Genomic DNA, 23,932 nt, shown 5'->3' on the forward strand with positions numbered 1-23,932 from the left:
GTACGCAAGCGGGCCTATCGTTACAATGAATATTCCCTAACCCAATCTTCATATGAGAAAAGACATTTGGTGACTTTCCCGTCGCGTTTCTAGGGCAACGTTAAGAGCTATGGAATTTGATACAATCTTGCTCACAACGTGTACACTACCTAACCTATACTTCTGTATACAATGTAGAATTCCGTAGCGAAGCACGGGTACATCAGCTAGTAAAGAATATACTACACTTCAGGCAATTCCTATCGTGCGACAGAGGCGGGTGAACTGCTCACTGCCGCCACGTGGAGTATGACTCGCTGTTCTACCGCTAGCGGGAATGACGCCTCTGCTGGCGTTAGACCAGCCTGCCCGCTCATGGACGCGTCCACCCGCGGCGTGCAAACCGCCCGTGTAGACAGCTCTACAAATACCCCATAGTTCTGTTCCGCAAGCGGGTTTGTAGCGGGCGAACAGCGGCGTTTTACCTGCTCGTGGAGAATCAGCCTTAGCAGCATGTACGGTAGTAGGAAAGCTCTGCCATCTGTTGAACATATTTGGAAGCAGGGAAAGGTTAGAGAATCAAAGAATATCTATCAGGATATTGTATTCTTCCGTGATCAGAGGAAGTGTATACTCTCCGACTTAACACGTAGTAATCAAGAAATTGAATTTGGATAACCAGTTTATTAAGCACATCGTGTTAGCAGCCCTGAAAGGCTCGTTAAGGATAGTAAGACATCGTTATACTCTTTGATATATTTTTGTCCATAAGAATTTCTTCATAGGTTTTTCTTCACTGGAATTATTTTTATTAAGTAATAGGCTATAATACGGTATACCAGTCATTTATACACATATTTTACACGACCCTTGTAGTTGTCAATCAATTTTTTACGTAAGCTTTGTCTTTTTTACAGCCTCCAAATGGGGAAGCGGAAATAAATGCATTTTTCTCTCTATGCTAAGGATGAAAATCATATATCAGAATATTAATGTGAGTCACATTCGCTTGGTAAGGTGCTAAGTACAGAATGTATTGCGGGTTAGGGTAAGCCTTTGCCTGCAATAATTGGAATGACCATTTAATGATTTGATAGCATGATTATTCAAAGTTGGATGAACTTTGAGACCTATTAATGTCTCATTATTCACCGGAAGGTAATTCCGGAGAGAAAAAAAATAAAGCAAAAGGGCCTAGTAGAACGGACGGACGAATTTTCCTAAGCTGTCTTTTAGTAAACTGTTTTAATATATAGGTTATCTCTTTGGATCCGTCTAGTCGATGTGGTAAAGACGTGCTCGGTGCACCCAGAATGACTTGGATTCTGTTCTCCCTCAGCAAGTTGAAAAATTTAGAAACGAGAATTTTAAATCCTGAGCGCTATATGGCTCTGGTGTTTACTCAATGGATACCAAAAATGATTACCAATTTAATGCCTGGGTGCAAAGGCGGCCAGGAGTAGGGTCTTAATCCTTACACTCCTCGAAAGATTGTAAGCAAGTGTGTGGATATGACTTCGTATTATTATTACACTTTCTTCAGGGTAGCTTCCGTGGCTCAGACGGCAGCGCGTCTGCCTCTCACCGCTGGATACCGTGGTTCAAATTTCGGTCACTCCATGTAAGATTTGTGCTGGACTAAGCGGAGGCTGGACAGGTTTTTCTCCGAGTACTCCGGTTTTCCCTGTCATCTTTCATTCCAGCAACACTCTCCATTCTCATTTTATAGCATCTATCAGTCATTAATATAAATCACTTTGGGAGTGGTGACCCCATCGTACTAGTAGCCTATATCTGATTCATTCATTACATCCCTGACCCGGTCAAAGACTGGAAAACAGGTTGTAGGTTTTCATTACACTTTCTTCAGATTATCCCAGGTATTATTAAGGTCACTGGAGCAAGCCAGACTAAGTTTGGTTTTGGCTGGGGGCTTAAGACCTGATGCCCTTCCTGACGCCTCGTCATTTTACAGCTCAAAAATCCAACCCGGGATCGATCGAATTCGAACTTGACCGTCCAAGCGGAAAACCAGCAGCTAATTCACTGTGCTAAACACCCGCTGTTATTAATGTATGTATGCCTGCCCAGTAGTCCCGCTTCCTGATGAGGGGTTTGGGTATTATAATATTAACATTTCATACTGATGAGACAACTGTTCACCTTCATTGTACTGATGAGCTAATATGTCAAATATCGTAGGAAACTAACTTCGTTCACTTCATGACGTCTAACGGTGAAAATTATCTTACCTTCCTATCTTTTCAGTTAATGACAATCTAAATTTCGTCCTCTTATTCCAAACAAAATAGAGGTAATCAATGTAGGGTGGGTTAGTCGGATCTAATTGCTGTACTGTGGTCGACTATCCGGCACTACACTCTCCTGTGATGTAGGCCACCCCCGTCACAATATGACCTAATAACGGCACGGCTCGGCACGGTACACGATATATAACATTACATGCTGTCTCCAGCGCCTTCTGCAAGTGTAACGTTACTGAATACTAACGAGACTGATATTACATTACGCCGGCGGGGCGTGTTGTGACGTCACACCTCCCTCGCCCTCTCCACTAACTGAAGTGTAGAAAGTGAAGTCTTTCCACACGCGGGTACGGATGGGAAAGTTCAGAATAAGAAAAACATCGGAGTGCACTGAAAGGACTCGTGAAGAGTTCAGAAGAATTTTTAAGGAAGTGCCAGACGTTGAAATATTCTGAGTGAACTTCGATTACCATCTCCCGGTCAATCGATCTTTGGATTAGCACTCATCATACAACAGTTTCACGTTCTGAAAGTTATGGTTGTCAATACTGCAATAATTTTAGCACAAGGAGTGGCCACAGTTCCTACTATAATAGTCGGGAGTGATGATCTTGTTGATTTACTCTTTAAAACAATTATTACAACCATCATCGCGTTGGTTAACTTACGTTTATGGTCACGTGGTTACCGTACTAACGTGCTCAATAACGCGTTTTCGATCATAGAACACGTCGAAGGGTAATAATAATAATAATAATAATAATAATAATAATAATAATAATAATAATAATAATAATAATAATAATAATAATCCTGTTTTTAGACTGAATTTTGTGTCCGAGAGTGGACTTGGGATAACTTGTTCATAAACTGGGAGTAACAGACATGAAAGAAGTGATGATTGATGGTACAAGCAAGTGAGAACAATGGCATGAGCGTACTTGGAATGAGGATATAAAGGCTAAGTTAGGAATGAACTCGATGGATGAAGCTGTTGCATAAAACAGTTTCAGTGGTGCAGTCATGTATGGCGAATTCATGAGGATATGTTACATAGGAGAATAATGGGCTAAGCTATAGTGGGGGGAAGGAAATAGAGGAAGATCAAGGTTGAGATGGTTGGACTCATCTTTTAGCGATTTTAAGGTAAGAGGCGTGAAACTAAACGAGTTCACAAACAGACGATTGTGCAGACGTTTAATTAATTCACAGAGCGCAGAAACTTGCAGACTGAACGCTGAAAGGGATTACGGGACTAGATAAGAAAACCTTGAATCTTGTGAAAGCAATTCTTACCAACACTACAGCCAGAATCAAATTCAGAGGGGAACTGTCCCAGAGCTTTGAGATCAGAACAGGTGTTAGACAAGGGGATGGCCTATCTCCAATCCTCTTTAACTGCCTACTCGAAAACGTCATTCGTGAGTGGACGAAAATGCTAAAGGATGACTCTTGGTTGAGAATAGGCTACAAGAAATACAAGTCAACAGTCAACTGTTTAGCCTTCGCAGACGATCTTACTCTTCTGGCATCCAGTGTGGAGGAAGCTATCCATCAGCTATCCTCTCTCGACCACATAGCAGCTAAAGTAGGGTTGAAAATCGCCATCAATAAGACACCGTTTGTCACCAACATCAGAGATGCACCCAAATCAATCCCACTGGGGGACAAAGCAGTCCAAAGGACTAACTCTTGCAAATACCTACGAGAATGAATAACCCCAAACATGAATGAAGATCAGGCCATGAACAGCAGATGCATCACATTGGAAAGCAGCTACCACCCATGCAAGTGTATGTACAAATCCAAATCCCTCTCCCTTAACCTCAAAATCAGGCATTACAGTACTGTAGTGAGACCGTTAGTACTATACGCCTCAGGATGCCTAAACATGGTAAGGAAAGGGCAACTCAGAAAACAAAAGCTGAAGGAAAGGAAGATCCTGAGAAAAATCATGGGCCCTACAAATATTAAAGAAGAAGGAAAGTACAGAATCAGGCACAACAATGAACTGTACATACAATTAGAGAGCGTTAAAACATCTATGAGGAATAGGAGGTTGAACTTCTATGGTCATGTCATGAGAATGCACAATCAAAGGCTCACCTCCAGAATCTTTCACACCATCTCTAGAGGGAAAGCGACTAATACCAAGTGGGCATGACTTGTTGGAAAAGACCTTCAACAATTTGACATTGCTTCCAGCGAAATCTATGACAGGTATAGGTACAGAAGGTTGATCAGACCTCAAACTCTCTCCAGTCACTAAGAGAAAAAGAGTGCGTGCGGGAGTACGTGTGAAATGGACTCAGGAGCAGAAAGACGTTCACAGCGCAAGAATGAGTACTGGTCAAAGAAGAAAGCTGCTAGAGATAAGAACCACGCGGTCCGTAGCAGGCCCAAAATCTAAATATTATAATAATAATAATAATAATAATAATAATAATAATAATAATAATAATAATAATAATAATAATAATAATAATAATAATAATAATAATAATGTGACGGGTTCCGCTATATTATCGTGAGGTCTTTGGCAGAGCAACCGATCCTGGACTTGACCGCGAGTGTCGTCATCTGGTTAGGGCCCCGTCACTTGCCACACGGAGAAACAATCAGGAGAGGTTCCGGTGCGCATTAGCCAGCTCTTCTACCACCATAATGTCGTCACCGTCGTTACTTCATTGGATGCCTCCGGCATTGTGAGTAGGATCTCGACGGTACGTCCAGAGCATTCGCTTTCTAGAGGACTCTGGAGGCGATTATTCTATCATATCACCTAGAAGAACCGGCCTCACTATTTAAGGCAGACCAGACAGGCTTCAGCGGTTTAGTCGGAGTTGTGAGTTCAGTGTGAGAGCAGTGAAGGTGTGCAGTCAGTTCAGTCTGAGAATGAGTGTTGCTGTTGACAGTAAAAGCTCGAGTTGAAGTTTAATCTGTGCTAGGGGCAGTCCGCGTGTCAGTCACTGCGAGTGTTCTGTCCATTGAACTGAATGTGTCTTCTGACTGTCTGTCGTCAGAGGAGTTGAGTCTCTCGTCCCAGCTGCTGCGAAGGAGTGTCATGTCAGGTGCAGCCATGGGAGAGTTCGACCTGGTATTGGCAAGGGCAGTGAAAGAAGATTGTTGGGAGTGAAGCGACAGTGTATGTCATACGGGGCAGACTGTGAACTGAGGACTGTGATAACGACATCGATAAGAAATATGGAACTGATTTAGACTGTAAGTGTCACTTGTGGAAGATTGAATGTGATTTATGTTAGTCTATTAAGCGATAGTGGGGTCAGTTAGTGTTTCTCAACAGTGAGAACAGAGAGGGAGAGAGAGTGAGTGAGTGAGTGAGAGAGAGAGAGAGAGAGAGAGAGAGAGAGAGAGAGAGAGAGAGAGAGAGAGAGAGAGAGAGAGAGTAATTGTGTATTGTGTTAGCCTAAGTTGTGCTCCTGGTGTGTCTGTATTCTGTAAGAATTAGTATTAGTTAATAAATCTTAGAGTAGACACTAGCAGTTGTGTGTTTATCATCATCAACAACAACAACAACAACAACAACAACAACAACAACAACAACATCATCATCATCATCATCATCATCATCATCATCAACAACAACAACAACAACAACAACAGAAACAAAAACAACAACAACACTAGTGCATAATAATAATAATAATAATAAATAATAATAAGATATCTTGGCTGAATTATCGCCGTAGTAGCCTTCGGTTAAGATGGTCCCGGATTCTATTCCCGGTCGGACTTGGAATTTTAGAACGCCCACTTTTTCATCCACATACAGCACACTACACAAGCGGCAGCCACAAAAACATTCAAATAGTAAATATATTCCTTCTCATGGATCTGGCGTCAGGAAGGATATACAGTCGTAAAACTAAGCTATAACTATAAGTAGTGCCACTCTCAAATAATTTTGAAAAAGTCAGGAATAATAATAATAATAATAATAATAATAATAATAATAATAATAATAATAATAATAATAATAATAATAATAATAATAATAATACCTAAAGAGTTCGTTTTGCAGGACGAGTCATGTTGTTGTTAGCTTGAATTAGGGAGGTAATGGGTTCGAACTCCGCCATCGGTAGATCTGAAAATAATTTTGCGTGGCTTCCTATTTTCACACCAGGAAATTGCTGCGGCTATATCTACGACCACGGCCATTCCTTCGCACTAAGAAGAAAAATTATGAACGGCAGGATTGTTAAACCTTGTTTGTAATATAAATAGATACCGGGGTGATAATATTATGGGTGGTTTACAAAACATAAGAAGTGGAAGGAAGTACCTGCTGTGTAAAAAATTGAGAGAATTTGTCCAGTAAAGAAGTGTATTCTTCTTCTTGTACACAAAAGGTTGGTGACTATCATGAATAACCGAGTGAGTTATGTGAGCGGTTAGGATGGCGTAGCTGTGAGTTTGCGTTCGGGAGATTGAGGGTTCGAATCCCACCTTCGGCAGCCCTGAATATGGTTTTCAGTGGTTTCCCATTTTCACACCAGGCAAGTGCTGGAGCTGTACCATAATTCAGACCACTGCCCCTACTTTTCCAATCCTATTCCTTCCCCGTCCTTGTGTCACTGAATACCTTCGATGTGTTAATGTGACGTTAAAACTCTAAAAAAATGGAGTAATTATTTCTCTTTGGCTTCCCGTATCGCGGATATCGAACCACTCTCTGACATCTAGAATAATCTCTACTTTGTCTTTTCAGAAGATGCGAGTTAAATGGGCTGCTTGCCTAATTTAATAATAATAATGCTATTTGCTTTAAGTCCCACTAACTACTTTTACGGTCTTCGGAGACGCCGAGGTGCCGGAATTTAGTCCCGCAGGAGTTCTTTTCCGTGCCAGTAAATATACCGACACGGGGCTGTCGTATTAGAGCACCTTCAAATACCACCGGACTGAGCCAGGATCGAACCTGCCAAGTTGGGGTTAGAAGGCCAGCGCCTTAACCGTCTGAGCCACTCAGCCCGACTTGCCTAATTTGGAGAGATTTGCAACTTAGGAAGATTTCCTGGCACAACAGAGTACCTCCTCGTTAGTGTCATGGTTCACGCATGGCATCTTGAACATGTTACATTTTGTTGACGATTCGAAAGTCCACAGCACAGCCGATTCATTGACAATGACCCTAGCGTCTATTTTTCGACATCTCAGATCCTCAAGACCTGTCAACGAATTTCGAATCTGAAGCCAAGGTTACACGCGAGAAGTATTAATATCGGAAACACATTTCTTTCAATGCCCATTCCGATTTCTGTATCCGTAGACTAAACTCTTCGTTAAGCAGCATCAAAAGTATTTGAAATGGGTACCCTTTAAATGATATTTCCGTCCGGTATAATAACAACTTCATTAATTTTTTTTATCGTGATGCCGGCTCCGCGGTGTAGGGGTAGCGTGCCTGCCTCTTACCCCGGGTTCGATTCCCGGCCTGGTCAATGATTTTTACCTGGATCTGAAAGCTAGTTCGAGGTCTACTCAGCCTGCATGATTACAATTGAGGACCTGTTGATGGTGACATAGTGGCACCGCTCTACAAAGAAAGAATAACGGCCGAGAGGACTCATATTGCCGATCACACGACACCTCAATCTACATGCCTTCGGACTGAGCAGCGGTCGTTTGGTACTTCATGGCACTCCGAAGCTGTTGAGCCATGGGGTTTGATTTGATAACCATGATTTTTTAAAATGTTTTAAGGCCAAACATACTTCACTGATACCGTTCAAAGTAATATACAGAAACATTAAGACAAAAGGAAATACGAATCTAACACTGAGATTTTCGACCGCCTGGAAGAGAAGACCAAGTGAGGGAAAAAATCGGCCGTGGCCTTTATTGGCAATTATTTGATGTTATAATAGGAAGCAGCAGGAAACAATCTTTATAGATGTCGTTGGTATTGCCTGTTTGGCTTTCAAGGGATGTGGTTACCGTAATAATGTGATTTTCAAGTCAAAATTCAGTTCGGTAGTGACAGGTATCAAATCTCGGTTGTCTAGGTGAAAGTCCAGCAGGTAAGGGGCTGCGGTAATCACTTTTAGTGGAGACAGAACAATGGGCAATAATAATATAATGATCTTTCCATTCCTCATTGACAGGCCTGTCAAGACCGCTGGCCACTACCAGAGGATTGTGGCATGAATGACGGCCACGGTGAACGGCTACTGGTGACGTTTGCCTTCAGTCAGTGTGCTGTATGCACAGACGTCTCTCTAACCTATAAGTTTGGAATGGGATATCTGTACATGAAATTCCTCACGTTCTGTTGATTTTTGGTGTAAGATTGAAAACAACATCCTCGTTAAGTAAGAGGTTCTGTGGCTCAGGTGGCAGCGCACCGGCCGCTCACCGCTGGGTTCCGTTGTTTAAATCCCGGTCACTCCATGTGAGACTTTTGTTGGACGAAGCGGAGGCGGGACAGGTTTTTTTTCGGGTACTCCTATTTTCCCTGTCATCTTTCATTCCAGCAACACTCTCCAATACCATTTCATTTCATCTGTCAGTCATCAATCATTGCCCCAGAGGAGTGCGACAGGGTTCGGCAGCCGGCACAACTCCTCCGCTAGATGGGGGCTTCATTCATTCCCTTCCTGCAAGGTCAGTCTTGGGAGGTAAAGACACGAATGTTACTTATGGAGCCGCCATATTGAGTCTTTGAGTGAGGGTAACCAAGGCTAGGTGTATTCAAATTTAGAGGATTTAGGTATCAAACATTGAAAAAAAAAAACAAAAAAAAAAAAAAAACGAACTACTATTTTTCATGTAGAATTTGGCTGGGTATCTATTGTCCACGTATATATATAAAACTGTATAACTCGTATGTGGCTTGAATACGTTCACAGCTATTTGAATAGGAAGATAATTAATAAAGCCAAAGTTTCATTTTTTGAGAAGCAAGAATCAGCAGAAAGGCCGATGTATATTCTTTTACTTCTATAAAACTTGGTCTTACGGTGTTTCTTATTACTATCATCGATCAAACTACGTAACCTTATTGATATAAACATAGAAATCTGTACGGAAACCCTGTTATATTACGAATATATGAAATATTAAACCTAAAGTACTAAAAGACAGTTGTAGTAAATTACCTTCAGTATTTCCTTTTTTAAGAAAGTGATTACAGGCACTGCGTTTCAAACAGGTTACTTCAGCATGCTGACAAACATCGAATGCCTCTTGAGTTGAATGCATTAAGTTATGTGTGCTAACTGTTGTTATCCATTCATTTGGTAAATTCCTTGGGTTCTGAGGCAAGAATTGTTTCAAGAGGGAATACAACTTTGCAACCACCCGCTATTAACACTAGAGGGGAAAAACTGAAGGTATACGACACTTCGAAAAATGAAGGTATCAGCCAAAGAAAGGCAAAGGCCACGAAGTTCGTGAAAATTAAAGACTCCGTAGGCTTCGACTGCTCCAATACCGTCGGGGTCAGAAAAGAACAGGAGTTGATCGAGGGAGGTTGGATAGGATAGAAAAAGTGAGGAGTCAGGCAAGTAAGTGGTAGGAATGTCAGGACTCAGCTAAGGGTCCTGTGGTTGCAACCCACGATCCCAAGTCAAGAGTCCCTGGCTCCCCTTGTAGTTAAATCTTACTACATGTACAGGGTACTGTGGATTTATTTACCGCCCCCATAAAATGGTACAAAGCCGACATCGGCAATACGTTTATTTCAACATCGTTTGAAAACTGGTGATCATAATTTGTAGGGCTACAGTCTACAGTTGGCTTTTGGCAAGAAAAACATTCAAGGTAATACTCAATAATAATAATAATAATAATAATAATAATAATAATAATAATAATAATAATAATAATAATAATAATAATAATAATAATACCGAGCTCGATAGCTGCAGTCGCTTAAGTGCGGCCAGTATCCAGTAATCGGGAGATAGTGTGTTCGAGCCCTACTGTCGGCAGCCCTGAAGATGGTTTTCCGTGGTTTCCCATTTTCAAATGCCGGGGCTGTACCTTAATTAAGTTCATGGCCGCTTCCTTCCAATTCCTAGGCCTTTCCTATCCCATCGTCGCCGTGAGACATATCTGTGTCGGTGCGACGTAAAGCAAATAGCAAATAATAATAATAATAATAACAATAATAATAATAATAATAATAATAATAAGAAGAAGAAGAAGAAGAAGACCGAGCCAGAGGCTATATGGTTTGCGTCACGTAGCTATCAACTTGCATTCGGGTGATAATGAATTCGAACCCCATGGCAGCCCTGAATATGGTTTTCCGTGGTTTCCCCATTGTTCACACCACCTTCACATTCCTAACTCTTCCCTATCCCATCGCTGCCATAAGACCTATGTCGGCGCGACGTAAAGGAGATTGTTAAAAAAGGGAAACAAGAATGCTTAGGCATTATGAGAATATTGGGCTACACTTATTTTTCGAATCACATCTCTCACTTTCATAGGAGTGGTATAACACTTCCGGTAGATAATTGCGAACCTGTTTGTATAGGCGTTCTTTATCTTTACTCCTTGTGGGTGGGGGTGGCACAATAACACCATGCTATCTCCTGCATGTCGCAAGAGGCGACTAAAAGGGGCGTCAGTGTCTCTTAACGTGGAAGAGTGGGTTGGCGACTACGGGGCTCTTAGCTGAGTCCTGGATTTTTTCACTTTGTCTACTTGTGCCAGGATTTTTCCTAAACGACCTCCCTTGCTTAGTTAACTGGAGAAAGAAAAACATGAATAATAATATTATACAATTGCTTCTGGTTGCTTCTTTAAAAAAATCTTCGTTGACTTGGGTGGATTAGAAACATTTTTGGATGGATTTCCACTTGAGTAATTCTGTCCATCTACCCTCTTCTGTTCAAACTGCGATTCGTCAAAATGATATCAGAAGAAAATACACAATGGAACCCACAAATACAAAAATCGTTCATATAAACATATGATTCTTCAGGAATAATTTCATTGTAATAACTTACTAACCTCGAATAAGGCGGGGTTATAAGTGAGTTGCCATTTATCACGCCTGTAATTTTGTATCGTGTGCACAGAGCTCACCGTTGCTTAAGACTGGAAAGCGAAACACACTAATCCCTGCTAGTTGACTCATTCTGACAATTTGGTGTAGGCCAGCACCCCATTTCCCTTAAATGTGCAAATATATTTCACATTATCATATCGGGCTCCTCCACATCATAACGATGTGCAAGACTCAATATGGCCGCCACCGCAAAGGATTGTGTTAGCGTGACCAGACCTTCCTAGACTGACCTTGCCTTCCTGACTCGGTCGAATGACTGGAAACAGGGTGTGGATTTTCATTTTCATGCTCGTTAAATATTTTTCACATGGTAGGATTACGGAGAAAAAATCTGGCTCCTTGGCTGGATGTTCAGCGTAGTGGGCTTTGGTTCAGAGTACCATGTGTTCGATTCCAGGCCTAGCTAAGGACTTTTAACGACGTTTGCTTAATTTCTCTAGATCGAGGACTGGATTTTTGTTCGTTTGAACACACACCTTCGTTTGCATACAACACATCACACTACTAACCTCTAGAGAAGCGCTCAGTTGTGAATACATTCCTCCTCATAGGGATGGTGTCAGGAAGGGCACCCAGCCATAAAACTTGGCTTAATCCTCACCAATGCTGACCCTCAATTAGCAACAGGTCAGGAATAATAATAATAATAATAATAATAATAATAATAATAATAATAATAATAATAATAATAAGAAGAAGAAGAAGAAGAAGAAGAAGAAGAAGGAGGGTAACATTGAGAAACTACAATAATAAACGGTTTTACTGCATAAATAATTTCCCCCCTCAAAATAATTACGAATAAACTTTGTCCAGCTTGTCCCAGTTATTTCTGAGGTCACTGGAGCCACCCTGACTCACGTTGTTTTTGTCCAGAGGTTTAAGGCCGGATGTCCTTCCTGAAAACACTTGTTATTTCCTCTGAAAATTAAACTCTAGATTAACTGACGTTCGAGTCTTAGTCGTTCCGGTGGAAAACCAGTAGGTAATCAACTGCGCTAATCATACCCACTCCTCAAAAATTAACATGCGTATGAATAATAGACATCATTCATATTCATGCAGAAAGAGATAATCGTCGTTGCCGGGACAAAACCTACTATATAATATTTTTGGAGATATACTGAACCGCAGCACATACATTATGAAGAGCCAGAATGCCTTGACAATATTCACACAATATTGCACCTTAGATGACAGAACCTTACCGGCCAAAGTTCTAAGCTACAGTAAAATATTACACATAGGAGGTTTTGTCCCGGTAGCGACGCAATGTATGTATAGAAATGCAAGTTTAATAACTGAAATTATGTTCAACGTCAATCAATCAATCAATCAATCAATCAATCAATCAATCAATCAATCAATCAATCAATCAATCAATCAATCAATCAATCAATCAATCAATCAATCAATCAATCAATCAATCAATCAATCAATCAATCAATCAATCAATCAATCAATCAATCAATCAATCAATCAATCAATCAATCAATCAATCAATCAATCAATCAATCAATCAATCAATCAATCAATCAATCAATCAATCAATCAATCAATCAATCAATCAATCAATCAATCAATCAATCAATCAATCAATCAATCAATCAATCAATCAATCAATCAATCAATCAATCAATCAATCACTAGTGATCTGCATTTACGGCAGTCGCCGAGGTGGCAGATTTCCTGTCTGTTGTTTTCCTAGGCTTTTCTTAAAAATTGCAAAGTATTTGGAAATTTATTGAACATCTCCCTTCGTAAATTATTCCAAATTCTAATTCTCCTTCCCATAAACGAATATTTGCCACAATTTGTCGTCTTGAATTCGATTTTTATCTTCATCTTCATCTTCATATTGTGATCTCAAGATCATCAAGCAAGGTAAAGGAGTGTCTAAACATATGTAAATATTCAGTAGAATCTATGTAAACATACACTTCCATTTATCTGGGAATTACCCTTTCTTCATCTTCCACCCTAGATTGTACATGTATGCAACAATTTAAGGAAAATAAATAAATCAAATAAATAAATAAATAAATAAATAAATAAATAAATAAATAAATAAATAAATAAATAAATAAATAAATAAATAAATAAATAAATAAATCAGCTACGCTTGTGCTACTCCTTGGCTGAATGGTCAGCGTTGAAGCCTTCGGTCCCGCGGGTCTCGATTGCGATTCCCGGCCGGATCGAGGATTTTAATCACGCTTGATTAATCTTCTGGCTCGGGGACTGGTTGTTTGTGTTTGCCTCAAATCTCTTCTCTTCATATTGAGACAACACAGCACACTACCAACTACTACAGAAACACACAATAGTAATTACATCCACTACATACGACCACCCGCGACCCACAAGTTGTGGGAAAAGCGGTAGAAGATGAAGTCAACTACGTTTGATCGTGTTTTCTTATCTGAACCGCTAGAATGAAGAGTGCAATGCAAAATTGTAGTCAAGCGACTAAATGGTACAGACTAAACTTTGGTATAGAGCTGAAAATTGAGATTTTATGTTGTGGTACAGAATAGTACGTCTGACTTAATACCGTGGCCGTTCTACTTTATCTATATCTATATCTATATCTATATCTATATCTATATCTATATCTATATCTATATCTATATCTATATCTAATAATGTTATTTGTTTTACGTCCCACTAACTACTCTTTTACGGTTTTCGGAGACGCCAAGGTGCCGGAATTTAGTTCCGCAGGAGTTCTTTTACGTGCCAGTAAATCTACCGACACGAGGCTGACGTATTTGAGCACCTTCAAATACCACCGGACTGAGCCAGGATCGAACCTGCCAAGTTGGGGTCAGAAGGCCAGCGCCTCAACCGTCTGAGCCACTCAGCCCGGCAAATATCTATATCTATATCTATATCTATATCTATATCTATATCTATATCTATATCTATATCTATATCTATATCTATATCTATATCTATATCTATATCTGTATCTATATCTATGTATCAATTCACTTCCCTTGCTTGATTGCTGTTAGCCTAGAAGATGGACCTGGTAGCAGGTTTTAAAAGTGCCAGAAAATATATTTATTATTACACGAACTAATAACCTCAAATTATAGTTATGGATTAGTACAATGGTTTTAGCATGGTTTCCCAATTATTTACTGCACTGAATACTTATATTAACAAATACTGATAAGCGGAAATAGGCCACACTCTTCTGAGTTAAACTGAAATGTAATTCATACGCATACGTCCACTAAGATTAAAAAAAAAAAAAAAAAAAAAAAAAAAAAAAAAAAAAAAAAAAAAAAATCTGCTCAAAATGTACGATATGTTAATGTATGCAATATGTATTCTTAAAAAGCTACTGATGTGGAATTTTCTCTATAATAGTCTGTCTCTGCTCACCTTCATGGCCTTGCCATCTATGGTCGCCCGCTCGGGCTTCTTGACGAACGAGAGGAACAGATGTCGACACAGCTCCTCAGGGGTATCGATCTCCAGGTACGTGTCCATGAAGAGACGGAAGCCCTCGTAATCGATGTCCTGGAACACACCAAAACTCATCGTCAGTTACAGATGAGAAGTCAACGTTACAAGTATAGGTGCTTTAAGGTAGAAACAGGTTCTATTAACGCCATTCCATGAATCATTAAGGAAAAGGCGAGTGTACATGTGGTAATTTACGGAAGACAGATGTATTTAGTCAGCAATAAAATTTAAAAAGTTGTTAGACATAAGGATCCTATCAAGGTAGAGGCGATGACTAATAGTAGCGAAGTACTGAAATTGGCTTGTGGTAATAAGGACAATTTCAAACAATACAAAAGTTGAAAGCCAAAACAGCAGCCGTATTTGATAAGATTTCTGGAAATATTCTAAAGACAACGGGTTGGAATATAGTGCCATATCTGAGGAATTAATTTGATTACTGTTTGTAGGAGTCCGCCTCTGTGGTGTAGTGGTTAGTGTGATTAGCTGCCTCCCCGGAGGTCCGGGTTCGATTCCCGGCTCTGCCACGAAATTTGAAAGGTGGTACGAGGGCTGGAACGGGGTCCACTCAGCCTCGGGAGGTCAATTGGGTCAACTGAGTAGAGGTGGGTTCGATTCCCTCCTCAGCCATCCTGGAAGTGGTTTTCCGTGGTTTCACATTTCTTCTCTAGGCAAATACCGGGATGGTACCTAACTTAAGGCCACGGCCGCTTCCTTCCCACTTCCTTCTCTATCCCTTCCAATCTTCCCATCCCCCTACAAGGCCCCTGTTCAGCACAGCAGGTGAGGCCGCCTGGGCGAGGTACTGGTCATCCTCCCCAGTTGTATCCCCGACCCAGAGTCTGAAACTCCAGGACACTGCCCTTAAGGCGGTAGAGGTGGAATCCCTCGCTGAGTCCGAGGGAAAAACCGACCCTGGAGGGTAAACAGATTACGATACGATACTGTTTGTAGGAAGGAGCAATGGAGAGTTGTTATTGTAGACCCAGTGTAGAAAGAAAAGTGTTGGGAACATAAAGTGGGTATTTACGGGCCAGTCAGCATGACATGTGTTGCATGGAAGATCTGGGAAAGCATAATTTCTGATTATAATAGATACGTTTGTGAAATTTCTAACTGGTTTGATAGATGTCAGTTGCGGTTTAGGAAATGTCGTTCCAGCGAGGCTCATCTTGGAAGTTTTCAAACTCCTCCCCCGCCCCCCCCCCCCCACACACAACTTAGGCATCACCTCGGAAGAAAGAGTTCCTGACTCTTTACTATAAAAAGGAAAGACACATAGAGGTAACATATCAGCATTATCTTTTGCCCAACAAAACAACAAATAACAGCCTCTTCAACAATACAAGGGACTGTCTGGCCAAGGCGGTAAAGGCGTGCTCGGTTCATCCGGAAGGACGTGGGTTCGATTCCCCGTGAGAAAGTCGAAAACTTTGAGAAACGAGATTTTCATTTTCTGTGGTGCATCTGGCCCTGAGATATACTCAGCCTACACAAAAAATGCATACCAGTTTAATTCCTCGGAGCAAAGGCGACCCGGCGTAGAGCTGAACACTCTATCCCACCAAGTACCGAGGTTACGGATGGTGGGAGACTTTACCCTCCACCCGTCCAGGGACCTTCATGGCCTGTACGGAGATGACGGAGTTTTCCAAAAATACAGCTTTGATTTCTCAGTTTGAGTCACTAAAACATAGCCTACATACATTTAATACAAAACAACACGTTCCCTCCCTTGCATTGATGCATGCCTAAATCCGTCTTGGCATACTGTCCACAAGTCCATCAAGGTAATATTACTCAAAATTGTTCCACTGCTTGACGGTGATTCTTCGCCGAGTTGTTGGTAGGTCGTGACTTACGAAAACAGCCTTCTTTAATTTATCCCAGGCATGTTAGATAGGATTCATGTCCGATTAACACAGCGGTCACTCTATTCGAGCGATATCGTGATTACAAAGGAAGTCATTAACGAGAACCGCACGATGGATGCACGTATTATCGCCCGTGAAGACAAAATGCTCCTCCAAAATGCTAGCGATACGGAGTCACTATGGGTTGGATGATGTCGTCCCTAGATCGTACAGACGTGACATTGGCCTGTTTGACTAGGTGTGACGTACGGTGGGCCCAAATAATACCACCCCAGAATATCAGGGAACCGCCACCTTTCTACACGTGATGTGTGTGAGCCGTGAAGCCTGGCCAGATTGCCTCAAACAGGTTGCCGACCCTCTTCAAGTTGATGATGATGTTTGTTGTTTAAAGGTATATTACAGCTAGGTCATCGGCACCTAATGGTACGAGGTGAAACGAAATGGAACACCAGCAATAATTAAAACCTCAAAATGACTAGAATCTAAAACGAATGTTTATGAAAAATGGCCATGAATTCAAAACAATCGGTGGATCCAGTTCCAATGCCTTATTTTCTAACGCGATTCTTGTTGTCCGAAGGGGTCCAAAATCCAAGTAACCGGCTCTTAGTAACGGTAGTAATCACTGGTACAGTTGACCCTTGGTGTTTCTCATATAGCGGAACTAATCACAGGTAATGTAGACTCTTGGTTTCCTCACGTAGTGGTACTAGACCCAGGGTGTTCTCATATAGCGCTACTAATCACAGGTAATGTAGACTTTTGGTTTCCTCACATAGTGGTACTAGACCCAGGGTGTTCTCATATAGCGTTACTAATCACAGGTAATGCAGGCTCTTGGTTTCCTCACATAGTGGTACTAGACCCAGGGTGTTCTCATATAGCGCTACTAATCACAGGTAATGTAGACTCTTGGTTTCCTCACATAGTGGTACTAGACCCAGGGTGTTCTCATATAGCGCTACTAATCACAGGTAATGTAGACTCTTGGTTTCCTCACATAGTGGTACTAGACCCAGGGTGTTCTCATATAGCGCTACTAATCACAGGTAATGTAGACTCTTGGTTTCCTCACATAGTGGTACTAGACCCAGGGTGTTCTCATATAGCGCTACTATTCACAGGTAATGTAGACTCTTGGTTTCCTCACATAGTGGTACTAGACCCAGGGTGTTCTCATATAGCGGAACTAATCACAGGTAATGTAGACTCTTGGTTTCCTCACATAGTGGTACTAGACCCAGGGTGTTCTCATATAGCGGAACTAATCACAGGTAATGTAGACTCTTGGTTTCCTCACATAGTGGTACTAGACCCAGGGTGTTCTCACATAGCGCTACTAATCACAGGTAATGTAGACTCTTGGTTTCCTCACATAGTGCTACTGGACCCAGGGTGTTCTCATATAGCGGAACTAATCACAGGTAATGTAGACTCTTGGTTTCCTCACATAGTGGTACTAGACCCAGGGTGTTCTCATATAGCGGAACTAATCACAGGTAATGTAGACTCTTGGTTTCCTCACATAGTGGTACTAGACCCAGGGTGTTCTCACATAGCGCTACTAATCACAGGTAATGTAGACTCTTGGTTTCCTCACATAGTGGTACTAGACCCAGGGTGTTCTCATATAGCGGAACTAATCACAGGTAATGTAGACTCTTGGTTTCCTCACATAGTGGTACTAGACCCAGGGTGTTCTCATATAGCGGAACTAATCACAGGTAATGTAGACTCTTGGTTTCCTCACATAGTGGTACTAGACCCAGGGTGTTCTCACATAGCGCTACTAATCACAGGTAATGTAGACTCTTGGTTTCCTCACATAGTGCTACTGGACCCAGGGTGTTCTCATATAGCGGAACTAATCACAGGTAATGTAGACTCTTGGTTTCCTCACATAGTGGTACTAGACCCAGGGTGTTCTCATATAGCGGAACTAATCACAGGTAATGTAGACTCTTGGTTTCCTCACATAGTGGTACTAGACCCAGGGTGTTCTCATATAGCGGAACTAATCACAGGTAATGTAGACTCTTGGTTTCCTCACATAGTGGTACTAGACCCAGGGTGTTCTCATATAGCGGAACTAATCACAGGTAATGTAGACTCTTGGTTTCCTCACATAGTGGTACTAGACCCAGGGTGTTCTCACATAGCGCTACTAATCACAGGTAATGTAGACTCTTGGTTTCCTCACATAGTGCTACTGGACCCAGGGTGTTCTCATATAGCGCTACTAATCACAGGTAATGTAGACTCTTGGTTTCCTCACATAGTGGTACTAGACCTAGGGTGTTCTCATATAGCGCTACTAACCACAGGTAATGTAGACTCTTGGTTTCCTCACATAATGGTACTAGACCCAGGGTGTTCTCATATAGCGCTACTAATCACAGGTAATGTAGACTCTTGGTTTCCTCACATAGTGGTACTAGACCCAGGATGTTCTCACATAGCGCTACTAATCACAGGTAATGTAGACTCTTGGTTTCCTCACATAGTGGTACTAGACCCAGGGTGTTCTCACATAGCGCTACTAATCACAGGTAATGTAGACTCTTGGTTTCCTCACATAGTGGTACTAGACCCAGGGTGTTCTCACATAGCGCTACTAATCACAGGTAATGTAGACTCTTGGTTTCCTCACATAGTGGTACTAGACCCAGGGTGTTCTCATATAGCGCTACTAATCACAGGTAATGTAGACTCTTGGTTTCCTCACATAGTGGTACTAGACCCAGGGTGTTCTCATATAGCGCTACTAATCACAGGTAATGTAGACTCTTGGTTTCCTCACATAGTGGTACTAGACCCAGGGTGTTCTCATATAGCGCTACTAATCACAGGTAATGTAGACTCTTGGTTTCCTCACATAATGGTACTAGACCCAGGGTGTTCTCATATAGCGCTACTAATCACAGGTAATGTAGACTCTTGGTTTCCTCACATAGTGGTACTAGACCCAGGGTGTTCTCATATAGCGCTACTAATCACAGGTAATGTAGACTCTTGGTTTCCTCACATAGTGGTACTAGACCCAGGGTGTTCTCATATAGCGCTACTAATCATAGGTAATGTAGACTCTTGGTTTCCTCACATAGTGGTACTAGACCCAGGGTGTTCTCATATAGCGCTACTAATCACAGGTAATGTAAACTCTTGGTTTCCTCACATTGTGATACTAAACCCAGGGTGTTCTCATATAATGGTACTACTCGCAGGTAACCCAGACCCGTAGTTTTCTCATATAATGGCACTAGTCACAGGTAACGCAGACCCACGGTGTTCCTCACATAATGGAACTATTCACAAGTAACGCAGTCCCATGGTGTTCCTTACGTAGTGGCACTAGACCCTTGTTGTTTCTCATATAGCGCTACTAATCACAGGTAATGTAGGCTCTTGGTTTCCTCACATGGTGATACTAGACCCAGGGTTTTCTCATATAATGGTACTACTCACAGGTAATGCAGATCCATGGTATGCCTCACATAATGATACTACTCGCAGGTAACCCAGACCCGTAGGTTTCTCATATAATGGCACTGCTCACAGGTAACGCAGACCCACGGTGTTCCTCACATAATGGAATTATTCACAGGTAACGTAGTCCCATAGTGTTCCTTACATAGTGGTACTAATCACAGGCAACACCCAGACCCGTGGTGTTCCTCACATAGTGGTACTAATCACAGGCAACGTAGGCCCAGGATGTTGAATGGGTGTCCGACTCGTTGGCTGAACGGTCAGCGTACTGGCCTTCGGTTCAGAGGGTCCCGGGTTCGATTCCCGGCCGGGTCGGGGATTTTAACCTTAATTGGTTGATTCCAATGGCCCGGGGGCTGGGTGTATCTGTTGTCTTCATCATCATTTCATCCTCATCACGACGCGCAGGTCGCCTAAAGGCGTCGAATAGAAAGACCTGCGAGCCGAACCCGTCCTGGGATATCCCGGCACTAAAAGCCATACGACATTTCATTTCGTTGAATGGGTGGCTAAACAACTCAGAGTGAGCATTGACTGATCCTGTACTGAGTGAGAGGGACGTTCCGCAAGGCACTGTATTGGACCTTCATGTTTTCTTCTGTACGACGTTATTCACCTAAGATGTTACACTAAAATAACTTCTAATCGATTGAAGGTGTAGATATTCTATATTCTTGTTCTTGAATGGTATTAACAGGCTCCTAAAATTCTGCTACGTTCTTTCATGAAATTATTGTAACGGAGATATTGACACTAAATTGATATATTTAGAATATAAATTTATGTAATTAGCAGGAAATTTCGTACCGTTACGACTTCAGACAAACAATTAATTCATACATCGCGCAATTACATTTTGATATATCAATATTAATTTGTCACGATACTAGTGATTCAGAGTGGGCACTGGTCCCGCCGCATCAGATGGTGTTCGCTGGCCCAAGCTGTTTCCTTGTTGTTGTGATTCTTGTCAAACAACTGGTGCTCTACAATCCATACAAGATTTTTGTACACAATTGGATTTACGTCTTATGGTGACGATGGGATAGGAAAGGGCTTGGAGTGTAAAGGAAGCGGCCGTGGCCTTAATTAAGGTACAGCCCCAGCATTTTCCTAGTGGGAAAATGGGAAACCACGGAAACCATCTTCAGGGCTGACGACCATGGGGTTCGAATCCACTCTCTCGCGAATGCAAGCTCACAGCTGCGCGCCTCTAACCGCAAGGCCAACTTATTCGGTGCGTCCCTTGTGTTTATAACATGAACTAAGGACATGATAGGGAGTTTTATGGTTTTGAAAGCTTCGTCTCTGTGTTGAGAATACAGTATGCGTGAAGTGGAAAATGAAAATAACGCACCTCCATTTAGAAAAAAAAAAAACACAAGTGAATAATGTCCGAGTTAAACTTCATTGACTTATTTAGCGTATGGCTTTCAGTATGGTAGTGTCCGAGGACATGTTCGCCTTGCCTGCAGCAAGTGGTTTTATTCGACGCCCATGGATGACTATGATAACAGAGATATTCATGAATTTTGATTTTTGTTGCTAGGTCCATATCAGCGTCGAGTTACGAAAAAATGTGTAAATAGAATTTATTGAAAATTGGTACGTAAAGTCGGGGAATAAGGAACTACAATCTACACTGTAAATTATTTTATAAGACGCCCTAATATCACATAGTCGGAAGAAAACTAAATGTGGAGGCCTACAATATAGAAAGCTCATAAAATTGGTCAACAATAACATTATATTGACCATTGTTTGTTGTGATGTGCTTTGTGTCTTCTGCTGCCACTCTTCTCCGATAGACGGTGTTACTACTGCGCACCGAGTAAAACAGCTGGGGTGTTAGCTCTCTCTTTTTTATTTTTTATTTTATTTTTTTACAAGTTGCTTTACGTCGCATTAACACAGATAGGTTTTATGGCGACGATGGGACAGGAAAGGGCTAGGAGTGGGAAGGAGCTGGCCGTGGCCTTAAGTAAGGTACAGCCCCAACATTTTCTTGGTGTGAAAATGGGAAACCACGCAAAATTATCTTCAGGGCTGCCGACGATGGGGCATTAACCCACTATCTCCTGAATACTGGATACTAGCCACATTTAAGCGACTGCAGCTATCGGGGTCGATCTCTCTCATCTTTAGCATGCTATTCCTCTGGTTCATAAATTTTCTGATACTACTGGTATGTAACACAATGGTTCATCACAGAATTCCAGCTGTTCAGTCTTTACTCTGAGATACTGATTGGAATGAGCAGTGTGCACATTTAACGGAATTTGGCAGTGGAGTGTTCGCGGCTGTCTGCAGCCTGGTCATTCCAGCACAGGTACTTTGGACTGTTTGATAGGCACCGTAGTATTGTTCGTTGAAAGTGAGAAAATGTGCGGTTTTTCATTTGATCGAGTATTTTATATGATAACATTGCTACAAAATGGTCCTGGTATGTAAAGTTTATATTTATACTGACGTCATTGTAATGACCTATGTTGACTTCAGTTGGGAAAACCACAAAGACAGTTTTTTCTGAGAATTCCGTAGCGATGCATGGCTAGTGAATCCATATAGGTCGACATACAAAAGTATATGCATGTTTACAATATTGCAGGCCTCAATTTACAGATTAACTCCTGCTAAACAGTATGTCATATCGACAAATGGATTGTATCATAAGACGTCATATTTAGCGGTCTAAATGGCTGCTCCTGTGATATTTTCTCGTATCTCATTCTATTTATAGGTCGGATTGAGTTACAAACGTTGAATTGGGTGAAATTGGATAAAATTGCCTCATAGTTCATTACTTATTAGATAATTCTGTGACAGCTACAAACATAGCATTTGGCTCACATATGGTGTAGAATTTGATAATTCTATCTTTCCTATGAGTGATTCAGAGTATGATTTATGCTTGTAAAAAGTGCAAAATTTACTTACAATCGAGAAATAGAGAAACATCTAACATATTAGGGATAGAGATACGACAAAACGTCATAGGACCAAAGTTGTAGATCAATCCAAATTGAACTGAGATTGTGCCATCCGTTTTATGATACGACTCACCGCGTTTAGCTACGAAATACGTCAAAACGAAGGCCTGCGCCGTCATTAAAAGTGCATCCATATTTCGATACTCTTCGGGAATAAAATGTGAAAAATTTAAAAATCTTGGAAGTTTTCCGTCGGTTACAGGCTAAAACGTAGAACTTCGCCAAATTTCAATTTTCTACCTCGTCTGAGAGATTCTGCCGCAATCTTGATTTTGGGGAAGGGAGGAGGCGGGTAAAAATTAGGTCTTTCAGGAAATTAAAGCTAAAATATCTGCAGATTGTCCTTATTACCCCTTAAACGGTTAGTTGTACGAAAATTTCGCCAAAATAGTCAATGTACAGACACATGATCGTTACGATTTTATGTAGAATAGATGAGGAATCAGCTCCACGTACACATTTCGGGCTATGTCCGCTGGACTTAGCCTGCAAAACCATTTATGATATCTCTCTGATTAATATTCCTGTCGAAAAGATGCACATGAGTTAAAACGTTTTAGGAATGGATTTCCATCAAGCTTGGTCAATTTCCAGTCAGGTTGGTCTTGTAGATATTGTGGGAGAGTAAAATCACTGTTTCGGTTCCCTATAATCCCTCAGTTAAGTCCGGGAATTTGAAATGGTATGGACCTTGAAACCTACTTTTGAACAGGCGGCTGCTGAATATAAAGTTTGGGTGAAATATCTTCAGTAATTTTCGAGTTATAAGAAATACGCTTTAGATGCACCCGCTTTTGAGTTAAGTCCGTTGAG

General features: G+C 41.4%; 1 protein-coding gene across 1 annotated transcript in view; it reads right to left on the reverse strand.

The window, feature by feature from the left end:
- Positions 1–14,838, reverse strand: part of Dgk (diacyl glycerol kinase 1) — a 419,783-nt gene extending 404,945 nt beyond the window's left edge. Inside the window, exon 1 of the mRNA XM_067148158.2 lies at positions 14,680–14,838. Coding sequence (XP_067004259.1) covers positions 14,680–14,838 — 159 coding nt within the window. The remainder of the gene's footprint in view (positions 1–14,679) is intronic.
- Between the last annotated feature and the right edge of the window lie 9,094 nt (positions 14,839–23,932).

This window comes from Anabrus simplex, chromosome 5 (assembly GCF_040414725.1).
Source record: "Anabrus simplex isolate iqAnaSimp1 chromosome 5, ASM4041472v1, whole genome shotgun sequence".
Taxonomy (NCBI): Eukaryota; Metazoa; Arthropoda; class Insecta; order Orthoptera; family Tettigoniidae; genus Anabrus; species Anabrus simplex.